Source organism: Crocodylus siamensis, chromosome 3 (assembly GCF_052110815.1).
Source record: "Crocodylus siamensis isolate JL-2025a chromosome 3, ASM5211081v1, whole genome shotgun sequence".
Classification (NCBI taxonomy): Eukaryota; Metazoa; Chordata; order Crocodylia; family Crocodylidae; genus Crocodylus; species Crocodylus siamensis.
In genome coordinates this window covers 87,061,110-87,083,108 of record NC_143397.1, presented here as the reverse complement: position 1 = coordinate 87,083,108, position 21,999 = coordinate 87,061,110, and the positions used below count along the sequence as shown (strand labels likewise).

The 21,999-nt window shown below is 45.2% G+C and overlaps 1 protein-coding gene across 6 annotated transcripts in view; it reads right to left on the bottom strand.

Annotated features, from left to right (window-relative positions):
* CCDC171 (coiled-coil domain containing 171) overlaps positions 1–21,999 on the bottom strand; it is a 432,482-nt gene that overhangs the window by 395,338 nt on the left and 15,145 nt on the right. For all 6 annotated transcript variants that reach the window (XM_090038740.1, XM_090038741.1, XM_090038744.1 and 3 more), the window contains 3 exons: positions 19,138–19,276; positions 14,705–14,879; positions 8,424–8,614 (listed from right to left, as the gene is read on the bottom strand). In XM_090038740.1, the coding sequence (XP_089894866.1) occupies positions 8,424–8,614; positions 14,705–14,879; positions 19,138–19,276 (505 nt within the window). The remainder of the gene's footprint in view (positions 1–8,423; positions 8,615–14,704; positions 14,880–19,137; positions 19,277–21,999) is intronic.

Here is a 21,999-nt window from a genome sequence, read left to right as displayed (position 1 = left end):
CTCCATCCTGAGGGATTAGAGTTGGGACCCTCACTGACAGAGGAGAGTGGACCGGGGGACGTAGAACTGGCCCCGCAACTATTAAAAGAGCAGAGAAGACAGGCCACCAAGCTAATCAGGGAGTATGGATATGTATTCCGGGAAACTCCTGGGGAAGCTCGGGGTGTGGTACATTGGATAAGAACTCCTCCGGGCCAGGTGATCCGTGGGAACTGGCGACAGATTCCCCAGGGACTGCAAAGCTAGATAAAGACAGAGATAGCAATGATGCTGGAGAAGGGCATCATATGCAAATCCCACAGTGACTGGCAGAGCCCCATCGTAGCAGTACCTAAGCCCGATGGAAAAATTTGTCTCTGTATTGATTTCCAGAAGGTGAATGCAGTAGCTAGGTTCGATGCCTACCCAATGCCAAGAATAAACGAGCTGATACAAAACACTGGGCAAGCCCGCTACATCTCCACCTTAGACCTGACAAAAGGTTACCGGCAGATCCTAGTAGCACCAGAAGATCAAGAAAAGACAGCATTTGCCACCCCTTGGGGTCTTTTCCAGTTCCAGCGCATGCCATTCGGATTACATGAAGCCGCAGCTATATTTCAACATCTAATGGACAGAGTTTTGGCTCCCCATGGGGATTACGCCACGGCTTACTTACACTGACAATATTATTATCTACACTGAGAGCTGGGAGGAACACCTCACCGCATTAAGAGCGGTAGTACAAGACTTGAGAAGAGCCGGATTGACTGCCAATCCGAAGAAATGCACAATAGGGAAAAAGGAAACACAATATCTGGGGTTCCTCGTAGGAAGTGGAAGGGTGAGACCAATATTAAGCAAGGTGGAGGCAGTGGAGGCCTTGCAGAAGTATCAAGCTCCTCATACTAAAGGACAAGTAAGGGCTTTTTGGGGGTTAGCCAATTATTATAGGAAGTTCGTACCTCACTTTGCAGAGGTGGTAGTGCCTTTGACAGAGATGATAAAGGCGGGGGCTCCTACCAAGGTGAGATGGACACCAGCTGTGGAAGAGGCTTTCCAAGCAGTGAAGGACGCACTAAGTTTACAACCCCTACTATATACAGCAGACTTTAATAAACCGTTCCAGGTGCAGACCGATGCATCAAAAGTAGCTATTGGAGCGGTGTTGGTTCAGAGAGAGGAAGAAGAGCACCCTATAGACTACATAAATAGGAAATTACATCCACCAGAACGGAATTACACCACGATAGAGGAGTGTTTGGCAATTAAGTGGGCTGTTGAAACATTTGGATACTACCTACTAGGATGTCAGCTCACGCTGATCATCGATCACACACCCCTACAGGACATGAAGACAGACAATGCTAGGCTGATGAAGTGGGCCTTTAGTCTGCAGCCACATTGTTTTAAGATAAAACATTGCCCTGGCACCAGGCTATTTTTGGCCAACCCCAACCCCAACTCCACACCTCCATGGACCAACCAGTGCTTCCCCTCAGCCTCTCTCCCCCAAGCTCACCAAACCCTGCATACCACAAGCCACTCCCAGTGCTGGTTTTACCAGCATTCACAATGCCAAGAGCAAAGGAAGTAAGTCAAGGTGGGGGTAGAGGTGGAAGAGATGGGGAGACTGGTTCACTGGGGACATATCTTCCCTGCAGACCGTGTTAGCCCACTACAGACACTGCCTGTCCCCCCTGCTCCCTCCTGTAGACTCCGCTTAAGTGGTAATTTTTAACTCTAACCTCCCCATATGTCTGTACATACCCTATATACTAGTCGCACTTCATTCACTTATCAAGATCTCAACTCTAATGAGTTAATCTACTCCAATACGTTTGCCTCCATTTTATCAGATTTTTAAACAGAACCTTCATGCCAGGTGTAGGCAACCTTCTTTGGCTGGAGTGCCAAAGAAACCACAATGTCTACCTTGGAAGGTGCTGGAGTACTGGCATGCTGTACAAAAGTTCAGGACAGTTCAGGACAAAATGAGGGTGGGGGTGAATGGCAGGATGCATGGCATATTAGTATATTTAATAATCATAAATGTTACCTTTGTTGTTGTGTATTCCTTTTTTGTTAAGCATGTTGCAATGGGAGAGAGAGACAGAGAGAATGAACCACGTGCACAAACACAGAGAACCAGAACAGACACATGCATACACACACATCCAGAATCAGACATGTGCACACACAGACACAGAGAACCAGATAGAGGCAGACAAAGACACAGAACCAGATGCGCAGGCACACAGAGCCAGGCTCCTGGGCCACTGGACAAAGTCCAACCCAACAATGCCCTGGTCCCGCCAGAGCCCCACGCTTTCCCAGGGAACCAGCCCCCAGGCTACAGCACATCTGGCCGAGGCTCCGGCCCAGAGCCTGCCCATCAGCCCAACCACCCACCCACCCTGCACAGCTAAGCCCACAAAAGGTGCGATACTCCTAGCAAGGGGCAGCGCCAGCCTCATCCTGGTGAGGGGCTGGGCTGGGGCTGACCTCAGAGTGGGTGGGAGTCAGGCAAGCTCAGCTGCAAGCCCTGCTGCAAGCAGACTGGGCTTCATGGCTGGCAGCAGTGTGCTGAGCAAAATGGCCTCGCGTGCCATGATCGGCACATGTGCCAGGGGTTGCTGACCTCTGCTTTATGCTTTACGTGAGTCACCCTCCATTTTTAGAAAAAGCTTTTCATAACATCTATAACTTTTATTATTCTCCTTCACATTCCTTTATGAAACTCACATTTGCCATGATACTTACCAAAAGCTTCACTTACATTTTAGTTACTAGTGCACTAATACCACTGCTCACCCTGCTGACCAATGGACTTTTTCCTTTGTACAAAGGAGGAGTATCTGGTTTCTCATACTGAACTGTAAGCTCTTTGGGACTGTGATTGTCTTACAGTTAACTGCTGATACAGAGGTATGCACAAGGAGGTACCAGTTCATGGGTCAGGCTCTTAAGCACCAAGTTAATACAAATACTAATAAAAATAGTATAGAATACTTAGCAGTGGAAAAAATGCTTTGTAGCAAAGGAACACATCCACTGCACAATCAATTATCATTCACCATTTCATCAGCACAACATCCTTCCCAAGTCTACAGAAAGTAAAAGCAGTATCTAGCAATCAAGATGGAGGAGAAACTTTTCTTGCTCCAGCCCTTACAAACTGTTTGTTCTTGAAAAACAGCATGGAATCGGACTCAGAACCTAAATTGAAACCAATTTCGTTAACAAAGGGGTTGGGGGATTTTATTTTTATTTTTTTGGTAAAAGATAAAATAAAAGCATGGGAAGATTTCTATTGATAACTACAAGAGTTACATAGGAGAGTCACCTATTTTTAATAAAATAAAGTTCTTTAATCACTTCACCCAATTACTTTTATTACTGCATACTTTGCTGCTTTATTATAAATCAATATGGCTCTTAGGGTTGGGGTATTTCATGCAAAATTTGTCTCATACTCACTCATGCTGGTTCTGCATCACTCTTATTTGACAAGCCAGAAAAGCTCTTAAAAGGACACCAGATATTCAGTATTTATAGACTTAACGTATTCACTAGGGGTGGACTAATAAGAGATTTTGGGACCCGATAGCTGATTTTTAAGGAGACATATCGGCCAATACTGATCTGATTTCCAATACAGCTGCATCCAGCTGGTAAGTCTGTTGTGGTGGAAGGGGAGGGAAGATCAACACCCCCCGCAATGAGAGAGGGAAGTGGGGCTTCTTCCCTCTCCCCTTCCCTCCCCCCACAACAGACTTACCAGCTGCAAGCAGCTCTCCAAGCTGCCAAGCTGTGCTCCTCAATGCCTGCATGCTGCACTGTGCTTGCATGCACTCACAGGCATTTATTAGCCAAATTATCGGCCCCATCAGGCCAATTTCTGATATAGGCAATGTTCTTAGTATTAGTGCTGATCCAATATTGGACTGATGTATCAGTGCACCTCTAATATTTACATAATGCTCTCAGGGTATTCCAACATAATAAAAGGCTTAGTGTGCATGTGTTTCTGTTTCTCTGTCCATAACGCTTCTGGGCAAGTGCACATGCGCTGCCAAGTGGGTGGGTGGTGATTAGCTAGACAGTCCAGGCTGCATGGCCCAAGTTTGTGCCACTGCTGGGGAAGTTTGGCAGCAGGGAACATGCCCTGGAGGCAGGGAACATGCCCTGGCCAAGCAGCAGGGCTTCCTCTCCACCTCCCTGCCTGAGGACAAAGAGGCAAGGGGAGGGGGGGGAAAATCAGTGGCAGCATCCCCTGCCCCCCCAGAACAGCTGGCAGGGAGGCGGAGGTGGTGGGCAGGGAACGAGGAAGGAGAGTGGGGAGGCAGGTGGATATGGGCCAGGCACACCCAGAGCAACACACGGAGAGGGGGCCGGGGGAGCGGGGCCAGACCCGAAGCGGTGTAGGGGGCAAGCAGGGTCAGACCCAAAGTTGCAGGGGGGCAAAGGGGGTGGGGCAGGACCAGACCCAAAGTGGCAGGGAGGTGGGGCCAGACCCAAAAAAGTGGCAGAGGGGAGAGAGGGGGGAGCATACAGCTGGCAGAGTCTAAAAAAAGAAGACCACATTTCAGTGGAAAGGGACAACAAATGCCTTCTGACTGAAACAGGAAGATCCACCATCATGGACCACAGTTTTTGTCCTGCACAGAAGGAAGACACATTAGTGGTAAAGAAACAGCTACCTGTTCCACAGCTACTCTGTGGACAAATAATGAATTTCACTCTCCAGGGATCAAATAAGCCAACATCTTTCATGCCCTTAGAATCATAGAAAAAGTAGAGCTGGAACAGACTTTAGGATATATTTTAGTCCAGCTCCCTACTCATCCCTATCTAAACCATCCTAAGCAAGCGTTTGTTTAATCCAGGGAAGATCAAACATTTAAAGCAAAGGCCACCACCAGTACCCCTGGTAAGGGGGGGAAGGTAGAAAGGAGGGACTGAGGTGGTTGCCAATATTAGGAAAAGGGGAAGGAGAAGAGCAGGGAGAAAGATGAAGAGAAGAGAACTTACCTCTGGGCTGAAAATGGAATCAGTGGCATGGAGCCAAGCAAGGAAGGGGATGTGCCAGGCAAGCTGTTTGCCACTGGTCCCTTGTACTATGGGCTAATTCAGTCATTTCAGGGGCTGGATAAGGCCCACAGGCCATAATCTGAACACTGTTAGTCTAACCTATTCTTAACCCCATATTTAAAAACTCTGTGAACAACCCTCTTGCACAACTATAAGGCACAATGCCAAATACATCAAAACGACCCTAATTTGCCACAGATAAAAGCAGAGGGATGAGGGCACTGTCAATACTCTACCACTGCAAAGACAGGAAGTAGTTGTTAAAATGTACTCAATCAATTCTAGAAGACCAGTAAAATGTTCATGAGATTTTGAAAGGTAGGCAAGGACCTCCTAACTGATCAGATAAATTAAGCAATAATACTATGCTTAGCTTATAGAAGGAGAACAGTCTTTATAATTAGTGCTTTATGGTAAAATACCTGCAACATGATCTGGAAGTTTCTTCTTTCTGCTTCCCACTGTTCTGACTGAAACCTAAACTCCCTAAATGTAGTCTCCCTGATCTGTGATTCCATCATATTCCTTTGCTCCTTGTGATGCTCCATAGTTTCCTTGATATAGATACAGTCTTGCTTTATTATTGAAAAGCACCAATAGGAAGTTAGAAAATCCTACTTAAACATGTACCATTAAACATATTGTGCTTTTAAAGAATTATTTAAGCTTTGTAAGTCTATCCTTACAAACACAGTCTTTAGAGGAAACTGCATTCAAAAATTCACTTCCATGACCAGTGTCCTAATGGACAAAAGCAGACTTACAATCAGAGTTAAGCTTCCTAGCTCCAGGTTACTGAACCCTTCATGTCACTTTGGGGAGACCCTCTAGAGCTGGCTCAGGTTGAAATGGAATGGATCTGGAAGAAACTATATCCAACTCTCCTTAGCTGAAGAGAGGATCAGCCCAATATAAAGTCTTAAAAAGTGGTGAAAACCGCCCCCCAAAAACCCATGCCCCATGACAATCCAAGTATTCTAATATTATAAGAGACTAAAGTCTGTCTATCCATAGTGCTTTATTCACACCGACAAACAGCAATCAGAGTGCAAACAAGCATTCGAACAGGAGCTGGTGGCGTACCACCATGATGGTGGGGACACAAGCAACTGGGAGGCGGGGCCAGCACAGCTGGACTCACCCTCCCCGCCCTACTCCCTGGAGGCAGGGGCAATGGAGAAGACAGAACGGGGGGGCAAGGCCAGCAGCTGGCCCCGCTCCCCTGGCCCTGCTCCCTGCAGGTGTCAACAATGGAGCGGAGGGGGGAAGCAAGGCCACTGGAGCTGGCCTCGCCACCCCCCACCTTGTAGGTGACAGCAGCAGCGTGGCGGGGGAGGACGAGACAGAATCAGGACACTGTGGGGCAGCGAGGCCACAGCTCTGGCCTCGGCCCACCCATCCCCCATTCTGTCGTAACTGCCTGCAGGGCCCAACCTGGGACAACACTACAATGGTGGGGGGAGGAAAGGAGTGGGCTCAGGCCCCATGCCGGGGAGGGTAGAGAAGGACCAAGCCTGAGCCAGGGTAGAAGCCGGCCCAGGCCAACCCAGTGGCAGTGGCAGGGGTGAAAGGGGAAGAGTGGGCCCAGGCCCGAAGAGGGGGAAGAGGCTTGCTCCTCCCCTCCCTCAGCCGCATTGGACCGGGCCCACTGCTCCCCCGCCACCACCACAGTGGGCCAGCTTCTTCTCCAGATCAGGCCTCCCCCCCGCTTGGGCCCAGGCCCACTCCTCCCCCACCCTCATCCCCCGTCAGCTCCAAGCCTGCTCTTCCCGTTCCCCCACCGCCACCAGATCAGCCCAGGCCCGCTGCTCCCCCCACCGCACCAAGCCGGCTTCTCCCCACCCTTGGACCTGGTTCTCCCCTCCCCTTTGCAGGGTGGTAGGGAGAGAAGCAGGCGCAGACCCCACGGACCAGAAAGTAAAGGGGTAGTAGGCTCACACAGGGCGGGGAGGCATGGGGCTCCGTCCCTGCACACTTCCCACCTCCTGGTCATTCCTGATGGCCAATTGGCTAGTAATTCTGAATAGAAGCTGTTGCATTTGTAAGCAGCAATCTATTCTTCTGTTCTGTAACCACACTGGGTTACTGACAAACCCATACCTTGTAAGAGCTGCTGTGCTTTACTTCTTAAAAAAATGAAATGTATGTTCAATTCTATGGAGTACTTTTCTCTTCAAATAGTGCAAAAATCAGTATGCTCTTATTTAGTACCACAAACATTAAAATATTTTCATCATAATTGCATACTTACTTCCTGGTGTTGCTATCATGCAAAATAAAGTAATCCTGGGTGCTCTAATTCTGTGTGTCCATACCTTAACAGGCTTATATTTCTTTAAGTATAATGTTCAGATGTTAAACATTCTGGTTTTGATTGCTTGGTTATGAAATAATTTCTACATCCTCATCATGTCTTCTACTCTTAAGGGGTTCATCCATCCAGACTTAACATTATTCTAACATTTTTGTTTTGGAATGTGAAATTTTAAGATTTGAAGAGTAGCATGCAATTGCAACACTGTATAGCTTTTTCTCAGCTTTAGGTTTTTTTTCCAAGTGGCAGGGAATCATGACACCAGCAATCCAGTTCTGCCTTCAGAAGTCTAGCACAGAGCCCAGGAAGCTACAAGTATCATTTAAATCTATGCCAAGAGTCCCTATCTGCATTGGCATCCTCGCAGTGGTAGAACTCCTTGCCATTTGTGTTTTACAGCAAAACCTACATTATCCAGCACTTTATCAACCAGAAAGCTCTGCTAACCGGCACCCAAGAGATGCGGCAAAAGCAAAACCAGAAGTCCCATTTCCAGTTTCGCTGCCATGGGCTGAGTTCTTATTCTTCACTTCTTCAGCCCACAGCCCGGGGCAAAGCAGCCTGTGCAGGACAAAGCAGCCTGTGCACAGCCCCCGCCCCCGTCCCCAGGGAGAGCACCAGATGGTGCACATTTGATTAACCGGCATCCTCCATTCACAGGGGATGCTGGATAACAGAGCTTTTGCTGTATGTGTGTATTACATACACACACACACACACACACACACACACACACACACACACACACACACACACACACACACACACACACACAGAATAATAACTTTTTTAAAAATCATGTAATTTTAAAAATCATTTTTCATGAAAGAAGGTACTCAGGAGTTGGATCATATTACAGTATAACTCTTAGCAAACGAAGAAAATAAATAAACTTCTGTAAATGTAAGCTGAATATTTCATATTCTCTGGGGATACTGTCTGAGATTTTAGTTTTATTCAGAAAAAAGAAAAATAAAAGGAAGTCTGGAAATCATTATTCCATTCCTTTCATTATTACTACTTTAAAACATTATACCTGTAGAACACTTTCCAATTTAGTCCTCTCCTTCAGAAGCAATTCATATTCACTGTTACAGGTCTTGAGGATTTTATCTTTCTCCTCTAAGTCAGCTGCAAGTCTTTCCTGATGCTCTTTCCACTTCTGCTGAGCAATACGAAAGGCTCTCTCAGTCTCTGTCACTTTCTTTTGAAGCTCTGCATTAATTGCTTTTAAGAAAGAGAATATTGGCAAATATAAAGTTAGTGGTAAAACCAACATTAGCTCTTCTATGTGTGCTACTTGTTTACTATATAATAGAAAATGTGTTAGAAGATCAATGTTTCTGGAAACAGATTGTTGCTATTATAGAGATACAAAGATAATGCTATTATTTCGTATTTCTGTAACATCTTCTATATACTGTCAAAGTGTAATACAGACATTAATTAATTAATTAATTAATTAAAATTAAGCCCCTCTGAAAAAGCAAGCAAAAGTCATCTCCATTTTTCAGAAGCAATTGACAGAGTTATTAATTTCATATTTCAATATAATTCACTGCCTTTGGCAAACAATTTCTATCTGGATACTGGTCTCTGCAAACTTAATTGTCTGCATCTCCTGTGCTACCTCTCTTTCTTCCGCTTCAATTTTGGTCTTCACCTTAATTATTTATATCCTACTTATAAGAAGCGTATTCTTCAGCTAAAACTATGTAACTTCTGCTACCCAAGTCAGATCACCTACTGTCAGGGACTCTGATCAGGCAGGCCAGGCCAGGCCACATCCCTCAGTAGCACACCTCCAGTAAGTCTCAGCAAATACTGTTCCCAGTTTTGGAACAGTAAGCAGCCTGACTGGCTGCTAGGAGTGCTGCCTATACATTTAGCCACAGCTGGGGCCCTAGGTTTGCAGGCCAGTCAACAGTTCTACTGTTGCAAGCCTCCTGGTTCCTGACTCTGGGTTTTGGCTTATTTTTGGACTTCGGCTTTGGATTTTCCTGCAGATCTGTATCCTGGTCCTGCCCCTGGTTGGGCTCTGTCCTTGGACCTCGCCCTGTGGATTGTCCTTTGGATTGGTACTCAGCATCTGATCCCCAGATCCTGACCCTGGACTGTGTTGTGGATGCTGCTTCTTGGATTTCCTTCTCATTTTGGTAATGACTCCCACTCTCAGTCCCAGAGCCAGGCCCCTGCTTTCCCTTAGTGGTTTAACCATCAGACCGGACCACACACGCCCTGGTCCTTTACACCTACCATCTAAAGAATCTAAAGCTCAGCTCAACATATCTGCATTGTCACATCTGTAACAGTTAGGGGTGCACCAGTAGAGATTTTCTTGGCCGATACCAATAGCTGATTGTTTACCAGGCATATTGGCCAATATCAATCCGATAACCAATTTACAGGAGCACAGTCCTGGGTATGGCAGGGGCAGATCAAGGCCCCCAAGGTGAAGGAGGGAGTGAGGCAGGGGGCTAGAGCTGGGGTTGGGAGTGCTGCCAAGCCAGGACAGTGAATGGGACACCAGGGAGGGGAGTGGAATGAAGCTGCAGGAGGTTCGTCCAGGGAATCAGCGTCCCAGTGGTTAAAAATGGCAGCAGCAGGGATTGAACTAAAGCTTGTCAAATGAGCTTTAGTTCAAGCACTGCCACCACCATTTTTAAGCGTAGGGATGCTTTTAGGGGTGGAGCTAGGCGAGATGAGGGCTGATGCAGGCTGCCCACTTAGGGCTGAGGGCTGTCTGTCCTGCTGCTTTTGCCCTGGGAGCTGCACACTCGCCATTCTGAGTCCTCAGCCCGCCTGGTGGCAGGGATCACAACTCGCCGCCACCACTGCCACCAGGTGGGCAGGGGGTGTGCAGCCAGCACACAGATCCTGTGGCAAAAGGCAGCAGTGTGGACAGCCCTGATCCCACAGCAGGCAGCCATCATCTGTCCCGCATACAATTCTAGGGAGGCATATGCCTCCCCATACCTCTCCCAGGGGTCTTGGACTGGACCCACACAATGTGAAGAGCCGGTCCAGGGCAAATTGTAGCACCTGGCCCATGGATAAGCTTTATGCCACTCATCCAGGCTGTGGACAGGCCTAAGGTTACCATACATCCAGGTTTTCCAGGACATGTCCTCTATTTGGCCCCCTGTGCTGCGTCCAGGTGGGTTTTAAATGCAAGCAAAAATTACAGGATTTCCTCCCCTGACCAGTTTTCAACATTGCTGCTGCTAGGTTCCCAAAGTACCTAGTGTGGTGAGTGCGCAATCAGAAGCTGAGTTCACGATTTTGCTTTGCTCCACTGGTGGGAGCAGGGGAAGGGTGATCTGAGGCAGCAGGGAGCACAGAGGGTCAGGAGTGAGGAGCACCAGCAGGGCTGGGAGTAGGAGAGGGGCTGAGGATCAGGACTGAAGGACACGGGGGGGCGCAGGGTACTGCTTTCTGGGAGTGAGGTGCACTGGCAGGGCTGGGGTCAGTGGGTTGGGAGTGAGGGGCAGCAGCAGCAGGGCAGGGGAGGGGAGCTGTGGTTTGTCAGCAAGGGGCAATGCAGCGGCAGGGCACCAGCATATTCTCCCCCTCCCCACACAAGTGTCCTTGTATTTGGACCTGGAAATATGGTAACCCTAGCAGGCCCTACACCACTCATCTGGCCAGCTAGACTAAATGAGTTTAAACACCCCTGCCCTAAAACACTAGTCTCCTTCTGACCTCCAAAATTATAATGCATTTCTCTATTACTACTTTAAAGTAACTGCATTCTGTATTTCACTTGATTTTCTGCAGGTCCTATCAGAACACCCAAACCCTGTGCCTGACTTTGATACTTAGACCTCTTGAAATAAAACAATTCCAAACTATTCAGGTTCTTTGTTACTCAATATATGGTCTCATCCCCCTAAACATTCTCTCTTTAAAAATTCCTCTTACCCTGCAGAAGAATTTAGAACTCATCCCTACATCTGCATACACATGAATGGATCTTGTAGGCTAATTTTGTATGTTTTCATTTTCTTACTTTACCATATACACAGAGAGGTACTGAGAATTAACTGAACACAATTTTTGAGTACAGTGATCATCATTTTAAAATTCTTTCCTTTCACTATCGCTTTAAAAAAAATTAAAAGAAAGCAGAAAACTAGACTATCTAGTAAAAAAGGTTAAAGCAGCAACAAATAAACCAAGAAAAATGACAGTTAAACAGCACAGAGTAAAGGCTACCTAAGGAGAACAGAGAAATTAAAAGAAATATTGAAAAAGGCTGCTAGTTCACAGGAGCCCATCTGACAAAGAAGCCAACAATTGAGACAGATAGCATATTAAAGCAGCAAGTAAAGACTAAAGAAGATTCCAAGTCACAAGGGAAAATGAATATGAAGCCAGGGACTCCAGGAGAAGAGGAAAGCAATATAAATCAGCATTTGACTTTTTCAACTGCTAATTAGCTTCTTAAATCTGAAAGCTGGTCACAAAACAACATTTTGACAGCTGTATCTTAGGTAGAAAGTCTCCTACAATGTTTAATATTTAAAGATGACACCTAAAAGCCAGCAACTAGAAGAGCATTATAATTAACAAGTAAAGGAAAGCACATAGCTTCCTAATTATAGAAAAAAAGTTCTCTACCAATTAAATCTTTAGCCTGCAGCATTTAAGACAGCTTGCACAGGAAAAAAATTTGAGTGTTTGTCCTACTTTGCTTCTTAGAATATATAAGGTAATTCTGAAAGGTATTATTTTGTTTGGTTTTTTTAATTATTTGAAGGAAGTGGCATAATCAGTTTAGCTGTTTCCTTAGGCATATCAATTACGTCTCTTTGGTTAACAAGTAGTCTTTCTAAGCCCTTAATTTGATGTTCAGCATTCAGACACAATACCCAAAGACATATTTCCCGTTTTACTTTTCAAAGGTATTTGGAAAAAAAAAAAAATCACCACAAAAAAGTCAACTTCCCCTTATAACACTTGCCTATACTCCAGTCAGGCAGAGTTCCAAAACAGACAAAACCTAGATTTCTACTGTACAAAAAACAGAATGTTCTAGGACCATGTCCTCCTCCATATTTAACAGAAGGAGGAGAAAAAAAAACCCTACCAACTTAAACTGCAAGACAGGGAGGTGACCAAAAGCAGCTTACACTTCATACCAAATCCAGAGGAGGAGTCAAAGAGATTATGATCAGATCTCTGAGAGAGAAGGAAAACCTTTTTAAAAAGAGAATGTGAATGAAATATATGGTGGCCAAAGATCAGGTATAGTAAGTTGGGTTTTAACACAATAAAAGTGGAGGAAAAAAAGAACCAGAATGTGGAGACAGAAGCACAAATAGGATTTAAAAATGACATTAAAAATATAGGCCTAGAAAAAAGAATAGTATATATCTATAAGAGACAACAGAAGGAAAGGGGTTGTCAGTGAGGAGCACAGAGCTGAAGGAAAGGAGATGGAGCCTTAGTGGCTAGGGACAGAAGTTGCACATAAAGCAGTTAAAGCGATCAGAAACTGGCTTAAAACCTGTAACAACAGATGTTCAATGCACATAACCAGTTTCAAAATGGCTGAAACTGGTTTAAAATAAACCTGGTAGTATCAAATTAAACTGATCTGGGTCAAGCCAGTTTATGCAACTTCTATCCCAGACCGCTTTCTGTTTTAAGTTAAACCAGAATCCTCCAGCATCCCAACATGCTCTCTGGACTGGTCTGTGCCGTTTGCTCCAGAGAGTAGAGCTGGCCATGCCCCTCTGCTCTCTAGCTAAAGCAGGGGCAGAGATGTGGTGAGACACCAGCTGGCATGGCCCTGTTAACCCCTTCCCTGCCCTCTTTACCTTAATTCTTCCCTCCTTCCCCCCTCCCCCACCACAGCCGGGGTCTGCCTGCCTGCAGGTGAGCAGTAGAGGCAGAGGGGGCAGCCAGGGGTCTGGGCGAAGCTGGGGTTGGCAGACCCTCCTCCCTGTCCCCTTCACCTAAAGGGGGTCATGCCCAGACAGTATCTGGCCACATCCATCACTGGAGCACCAAGAGGAAGGGGAGGGACCTCTGTCAGAGTGCCCAGGAGGGGTTTATTCCTCCCCTTCTTCTGTCCCACCACAGCCATTCTGGCATCACCCCAATAAGGCTAAGGGGCAGAAAAGAGGTTAATTAGCTCCCAAACAAGGGGCTGCAGCTGGGGTGAAGCAGCCCCCCTCCTCCCTGCCACCCCGCCACAGAGTGGGTAAGGGAGCTCTGTGCAGGTCTGCCTGGACCCAGACAGTCCTCATCCCTCTGTTACTCTCTCATACCAGGCAGGGAAGGGGACTCTGTTTGGTGCTGGAAGGCAACTCTTCCCCCTCCTCCGCCTCCGCCTCCCCTCTCCCCAGGGTGGGGGGGGGGGCTCTGTACAGTACTGAAGGGGGACTTCTCTCCAGCCTCCCTCTCCCCTCTGTGGCAGGGAGGGGCGCTCTGTGCAGGGCAGCCCAGCCTTAGATGGGGACTGTTCCCACCCCTTCACTCACCCGTGAGGTGGGGAGGGGTGGTGTGTTCAGTGCTGGAGGGGGACTTTTTCTCCTCCTCCTGACCCCATTGCCACAGGGCAGGGAGGGGGACTTTGTGCAACACTGCCTGACCCAGCCCAGCCTGGGTACAGGGAGTAGCTGTCACTGAGCCACAGCTGCTGAGGGTGGCCCCACACCCATGGCCTGTACTGTGGGGGCAGGGCCATCCCCGGCAGCTGCAGTTCAGCGACAGTGAGGCTAAGCCCTGTCAGTGAGTGCAGCCTGGCCCGGCATCCACAGGCAGTTGCTACCCAGGCAAGCTCAGATGCACCAGCAGGCCTGAAAGCCCAGCAGCCACCTACCACAGAGGCTCACTGCAGAGCCACAAGCCCCCGTGCTGCCTCCGAGTCAGCCTGGGTAGCCTACTGCCTGACCAGCTGCCACCTCCCGCCACCCATATGCACCAGGCCAGGCTGCACTCACTGACAGGGCTCAGCCTCCCTGTCACTGAGCTGCAGCTGCTGGGGATGGCCCTGCCACCACGGCCCAGCTCTACCGTGAGACTGCCTCGGCCATGGCTGAATGGGGCCACCCCGGGCTACAGGGGCAGGCCCATCCCCAGCAGCTGCAGCTCAGGTGATAACTTCTCCCTGCGCCCAGACTGGGCTGAGCCAGGCAGTGCTGCACAGATACCCCCCTCCCCGTCCTGCAAGGAGGGAAAGAGGGGCAAGAGTCCTAACAGGGAGCTGTAAATGAAACTAGAAAGGCAAGAGAGGGCCAAAGCCTAGTTGTCTCCTTCAGTCTCTCTATATTCAGCCTGTGTTCAGTATTTACATTTCTATAAACGTACCTTGCAGTTGTCCAAGTCGTTTGTTGGCTTCATTTAACTTTTCTTCTGCAGAGTATCTTTCAAGACCAGCATCTTTTCTAGCAATAGCTAGTTCATACTCTAGACCTTGTCGAACAGCTTCTCCTTTCTCAACTTCACATCGTAATTTGGCGATCTGGCTTTCATAATTAGACAGCTAAGAGAAAAAGTTTTGGGGGTTGGTTTTTTTTTGGGTTTTTTTAGGGTTTTTTTTTTTAGATACTATCAATGACACTATTTAAATAAAAGAAAACTGTTTAGGTATTAAACATTTCAATGAAGTATGCTAAACAGACAGAAAATTTACATTTATTCCTTCTTGCTGTTGCTAACTGGATTTTATTCCCAGGGAAGTTAGAGGTAAAAAAAAAAGCTGTCAATGCACATTTTGCTTCAGGACAGAGGTGTCAAACTTAAGGCGCACAGGCCAGAGAAAGCCCATGGGCATGGGCATCTGACCTGCTGTCTTGTCCCCAGGCTGGAATGAAGGAGCAGGGGAAGGAGTCATCCATTTGCAGGGTTCATAACCTCTCATCAGACTAAGGCTGCTGCAGGAAGGTAGTGGTGCAGTACTTATTGCAGGTGCTGCCAAATTTACAGTTCCCCATTTCTTGTGTTCACTCAGAAGTGGGGGGATGAGCAACTGTAGCAAGGGCCATGCCAACATCTGACCCCAAAGCAGCTCAAGCTTGAGGAGTGGATGCAAATCCACATTAATCCCTGGCTGCTGGCCATACTGACAGCTCCCCCCACAGCAGTATCTACTGACATGATAGTAGAGCTTCTCATCATGGCTGCCAGAGGCCAAGCAAGAGCTATACTCCTAGCAGCCCCGACAAAACCATGGTCAGAATCTACTGCTGCCAGAGCAGGTGTGGCCCACAGACACCTGCAAAGCAGGAAATATGTCCTATGGACCAATTTTAGTCTGCCACCCCTGCTCCAAGACAAGATAAAGAAGTATGATGAATATTAGTCTAGCCACTGCAATCAACCTGTACCAGGTGGGGCACCCTAGGGTCACCGTGCTCTCCCCTAGTGCCCCTCACCATGTCCAGTTCGCCTATAAGGCACCCTTCATTCTCGCCTGCCACGTCTTAATCATAAATATTTTAAAGGAGGCTGCCTCTCGTCTTGTTGATCACAGTGCTCCAGCTACTCCACGTCTTACCTCTCTAATGGGGTTCCGAACACCCCAGCTTTATGAGCTATGCATGGCTCCAACCACCCCCGTACCATGCCCAAGCCTCGCAGATGGACCAAACAATGTCCAGTATATCTCACTCTCTGCGCCCTCTGTGGTGCTTGGGCTCTCTGCAGACCTTGTCTCGCAAGCACACCCCACAGGCGCTCTGGCTTCTCGCAGCCCCCTCTCTGGGGCTCCATGAGGCCTCCTCCAACCCCTTATAGCCTCACCCGGTCCTCCGGTTGTAAACTATCAACACAAAACTCCAACCCCTTGGCTATAACATAAACCTAAGCCATCTCTATAATAACGTTCGAGCCACTCCAGGGTTTCTCAATCTCTCACCAGTACTGCATCATTCATTCGTTCAGGCCTCTTCTCTGTTCTTACTCTGACAGAGTTCCTACCCCTTTGGCAGGGAGGAGGGAACTGCCCGTCTGGCTTCAGCCTGGGAGTTATATGGGAGCAAGGCCTTGTTCCTTCTGGTCAGCTGACTCCCACCAGTTACCCTGGCAACCTGCAGCTGGGCTCCTCACTTACTGCTTCACAAGTAGTAGGCACCTCAGTGCCCTGCTACACAACCAATCAGTTTATTTGGGGGGGGGGGTTAATTAACTGACCTAAGTTCTCTGCAAATCAAACATAAAATAATATATTTTAAATTATTTGTTCATTTTTCAAAAATCATAATTTCAGGAAAAGCTAATTTTCTAATATTGATCTCTCCCTCTCTCCTTTTAACGAAAGGCTGCTAATTACACTATAAATCGCACCCATATGTATATTTATTAGATTTAACCCTTCAGGTTGAACATACCTAAAAAACTAATTTCCAGCAACAGCATTAAACAGTCACATGGAGATAATTTAAATTTGGACAAAAAATAAAATGCCGGAAAAAAACCTCAAGGTAACCTTTACCCTTAAATAACATGCAGCATTATTTACCCTAAACCCCAGCAAACAAATGTTTTGTCAGTGGGCCAGGGAAATGTGGTTGTCAAATGAGCTAATAGGCTCACAGGAAGACACTGTACTTGAAACTAGCTAATTTTTGGGAAGCAACTGGTTTTCAAATTAGTGCTATTTTAAGATCAGAGTCTGACTTTATCTTTAACAAACAAAACCAAACAAAACCAAAACTAACTTACTAAACCAGTTTGAACTACACTTTTAGGTATATGTTTACATGCAGAGTGCAACATAGTGTAGAAACACCCAGGACAGTTTGGGTGCCACAATACTAGCACACAGCTCCGTACAGACTATTCTTGATATGAAGCTTTATAGTCATGGCTAGGCTGCTTGCAGTACCTAGCTAGTTCAGATACCTCTACACAATATTGCAATATCAGCAACAAAAGACACCTCAGAGAGCATTTTAAAAGTGGTGCCCAGCCAAGATATACTGGAAATATATTTCAGCTTAGTGGAATACTGTACTTACTTTCAGCGTAGTTTTGAAATATTGGGCAAAGCATGGTGCAAAGGCCTTGAAATTCTTATATCATGTTTTGCAAAACACTTCAAATCTTTTAGATTTTTATCAAAAACTTTGTTTAGAGAACAGACGGCAAATTCATTTTTTAATTGGAAATGTTTGCAAGCATTACCTACTATACCTTTTACCACTTCAGCTACAGTGATGCAAGCCTAGGGCTGGAAATGAACTGCTCACAAGGACCCCACTCAGCTGCATCTTAAAAGAGGCAAAAATGTGAAGAATGTTTGATCGTTTTTGTGAGGTCTCAAAGATCCTTTGCATGCCTCATTTTCCCCATGTTCCTGTATGCTGTGGCACCTAGCTGTTTGGATTGGGCCATCAGGAATACAATGGGAACATTAAGCAATGGAAGGAACATCCTGGTGAAGACAATAGAAACTAACTACTGAAGATAGACTTCTAAACAGCTCTCACTAAGCGACAAGAATCAAAACAAACCCTCTGGAGAAAAACTGCACCACAACACATTTTCTAGTTAAAACTGATTCAAAGCAAAATCAACATGCAAAGAGCCCTTAAAGTAAGAAATGATTAATTAGGAAAACAGACTTGAGTTGTGGCTTCTTATCAGTTCTACCATTTGGCAATTTTGCATGTTGAATTATTATTGGAGGCAGTAATCCACATACCCTTCTCTCCCATTCTAGAAATTTACACTTCGTTGGCTGCCACCTGAAATCTCTGACCGGAGTGACTACTAGCATTTAAAAAACTTATACAGAACTAGTTTCACTCGTTTCTTCTGCTTGGGGAAAAAAAAAAAAAAAGACTTTTGCAGGAAAGTCCTTTTTTACACCAAACAACTTCAGGGTAAACAGACTATTCTAATATTTCTCTGAGCCTAATCTACATATAAAATGAACTGTTCCAAACAGGAGATTTTACCACATCTTCAACTCTCCCATGACATATGAACTTTCATTTCTACCCAGGAGAACTTTTACAATTTTTTCTCCTATGCCTGAAGAAGGATTTGTGCTCTAATGCTTTCAATTAAAGACTTTTTTCTTGCAAAAATCTAGTCAGCCTCATAGAAGATATCACCTCCACCATGAGTCTTGATGACTTCTGCAGGATGCATTTTCATGAAAGAGACTTCAGTTTTACTGTGAAGATTTTGCCAGATCTCACAGCCATTTCTAATTTGACCAGATTTCAGGATCTGTCCCAATCCTTATCTAAATCAATGGCATCCTATTATTTCTACTACATTCATATAGCTTGCTCTACCAGTGACATCTGTAAGACTACAGACTATCTGCACCAGCCATCCTGTTCCAAATGAACAAGCCCTCCAACTCTTTCCATTTCCAGGACAATTAGACACACTTCACAGCTCATGCTACCTGAAATACCAAAGAATATGAATCCCTACAATGGTGATTAAGAAAAAAAAATAGTAACCCCTCACAAGGTAAAAAAGGTTCTTCACTTAGACCTCAAACCTACAGAAAAGATCCACATAGCTAAACTAATGCACATGTACAGAAGTTATCCAATATCAAAGAATCTCTGCTTAAGCAATGGGTCTAGCCACACACAGCACACTGCAGAATCATGGGCAAAGGCTCAATAGCTATTTACAAGTACTATGTAAATTTCTCTAGATGTTTATTTTCAGTCAGTGTCACCTCAACCCTTCTTCCTTGCATTTCATGATATTTAATTAAAGAGATTTAAAAATGTTCTTAAGGAGAGGTGGGGACTAGGAAAATAAAAACTTACATCTTGGTTATGTTTAGTCGTTATGTCCAGTTTTTCTTTTTTGGCTTGGTAGAGTTTCCTCCTTAGATCTTCCGCAGTGTCCAATTCCAATTCACTGGTATTCTGTAATAATCTCAATTCACTCTGGACATATTGCAAGCTAGAAGGGAAAAAAAAAAAGAGAACTTTTTCATTAAACAAGAAGGATTTCCTTCCTGTTCACTTATTTTATTATTTTAATTGTAAAAAAAATAAAATACAACTGAAACAGGCGGGTGATCCAGGCTGACCTGGACAAGCTCAGCAAATGGGCAGACGAGAACCTCATGGTGTTTAACACCGAAAAATGCAAGGTTCTCCACCTTGGGAGGAAAAACCTGCAGCACCCTTATAGGCTCGGCAGTGCTACGTTGGTTAGCACTACAGAAGAAAAAGACTTGGCGGTCATCATTGACCACAAGATGAACATGAGCCTCCAATGCGATGCTGCGGCTAGTAAAGCAACCAAAATGCTGGCGTGCATTCATAGATGCTTCTCGAGCAAATCCCGGGACGTCATTCTCCCCTTGTACTCGGCCTTGGTGAGGCCGCAGCTGGAGTACTGCGTCCAGTTTTGGGCTCCACAATTCAAAAAGGATGTGGAGAAGCTTGAGAGAGTCCAGAGGAGAGCCACGCACATGATCAGAGGTCAGGAAAACAGATCTTACGATGATAGGCTGAGAGACATGGGACTCTTTAGCCTGGAAAAGCGTAGGCTCAGGGGTGATCTGATGGCCACCTATAAGTTTATCAGGGGTGACCACCAGGATCTGGGGGAACGTCTGTTCACCAGAGCACCCCAAGGGATGACGAGGTCGAACGGTCATAAACTCCTGCAAGACCGTTTCAGGCTGGACATAAGGAAGAATTTCTTTACTGTCCGAGCCCCCAAGGTCTGGAACAGTCTGCCAGCGGAGGTGGTTCAAGCACCGACACTGAACACCTTCAAGAGTAAATTGGATGCTTATCTTGCTGGGATCCTATAACCCCAGCTGACTTCCTACCCTTTGGGCAGGGGGCTGGACTCGATGATCTCCCGAGGTCCCTTCCAGCCCTGATGTCTATGAAATCTATGAAATAACTCTGCAAGGAAAAATTCATTAAACAAAGTAGTCAGGTGAAAAATGGCTTTCACCACAAATACATTTATTAAAAAGTAGTTATGTGCAATTGCAAATACTCATCCCATGCAATTCTGCAAGCATTTAAAGAAATCTATCGTGGTGATGATTAGCATTACTACAGCTTCCAAAGAAAAGATGAGAACCATAAAGAAGTATAATAACTTTATTGTTTTGTTTCCAAAGCTAAGTAACAGGAAACAATACATGAAAAGCCCCTAATGTCTAACAATTATGAAAATGGAATAACAGCTTAGATTTTTCAAAATATATCACGTTTAATTATTTTAAGATGTTAACAATTAAGAAATTGTTAAAACTACATCTAATTATCTTGATGGTATCACATGTACATTATGATTTAATATATATGGCCTTTCCATGAATGTAGGAACAATGGGCATTATAATCTGGAATCCGGTCAATTATTTTTATCACATATCACCATTTTATTAAGTAAGTTGGTGTAGTGGTGGAATGATAACAAGCATTAGTAGGACTCTACTTGGACCAGGAGCAACAGAACCATAATAGCTATATTACTACTTTCAGGGTTACTATGGTAGCCACTCCCACAGAATTCAAAAGGAGGAGGAGGTAAAAAATAACTCAAAGGGCAAAAGAAAAGCAACAAGAAATATGCAACATAAGATTAATAAGTTTATATTAAATGACCATTGGTTTATAAAGAGATATTATAATAGCTATGACTTGTAAAGTAAGCCGGGGTGGACAGTAAATCAAGTATAAATATGGAATGTATGAATGTAGAGAAATAGTTTGAGCTCTCATAAGAAACTGGCCAACTGCTTGCTGGTTGTGGGCAGCACAAAAGTTTTGGGCTTTGGAGTTATGTTTTAAAAGAGATGAGCAAATTAGAAACAGAGACAACCCTCATTTGGATAACACAGGAATAGCTAAAGCCAACAAGCTCTACAAAGGTGAACACTCACAAAAATACACAAAGGATTATTTATCAGAACAAAGATTTATAGTAATAAAAGATTTTGTAAACAGCAAGAACAGAAACTATTAAATTAATTTACCGTTAGGTCTAAGTGCAAAATGCAATAACTTCATTCATCATTGCATTAGAATTCATACAGTCTTGTTCAAAACCTCTAGAATTAAATACTGTGATAATCACATTTTAAACAAGTGTATTTTTTACCAAGACCACCTACAAAATGTCACCCTTAGAAAGCTACTAAAATTCTTTACTGAAAACAATAGGGTGAAATAGCTATTGAACATATTGCTCTGTAATGTGGATATACACAATACTAGTAACTGAAAAAGGAAAAAAAGAAATCAATAAGCCAATTAATCAGTCCTGCAATCCTACTGGTTAGAATACTGTAAACATCACTTAGGCTTTTTTCTTTCCCCTTGAAAAATAATTATACCATACAACTGTAACTGTTACAACCATTAAATATTTTTCTTTCACTTGTTAAATAGCTTTGGGATTTTTCTAGGCTTTCATAGTCTAAAAGGACATGCCTTAATGAACTATCACATTTCATAGGAAAACAAAAACAAAAAACAAAAAAAAGAGTCCAACCCCAGGAACGCTGACAGATGTGGAGAAAAAAAGACAACCCGCCCCCCCCCCCCCAAATATACAGTGCTTGACCAGATGAGAAATCACACCAGTCTGACCCGGTGTGATTCCTCACCATCAGCTCCCCAGCATTCGTATAGCCCATGCACTTCAGCAGGG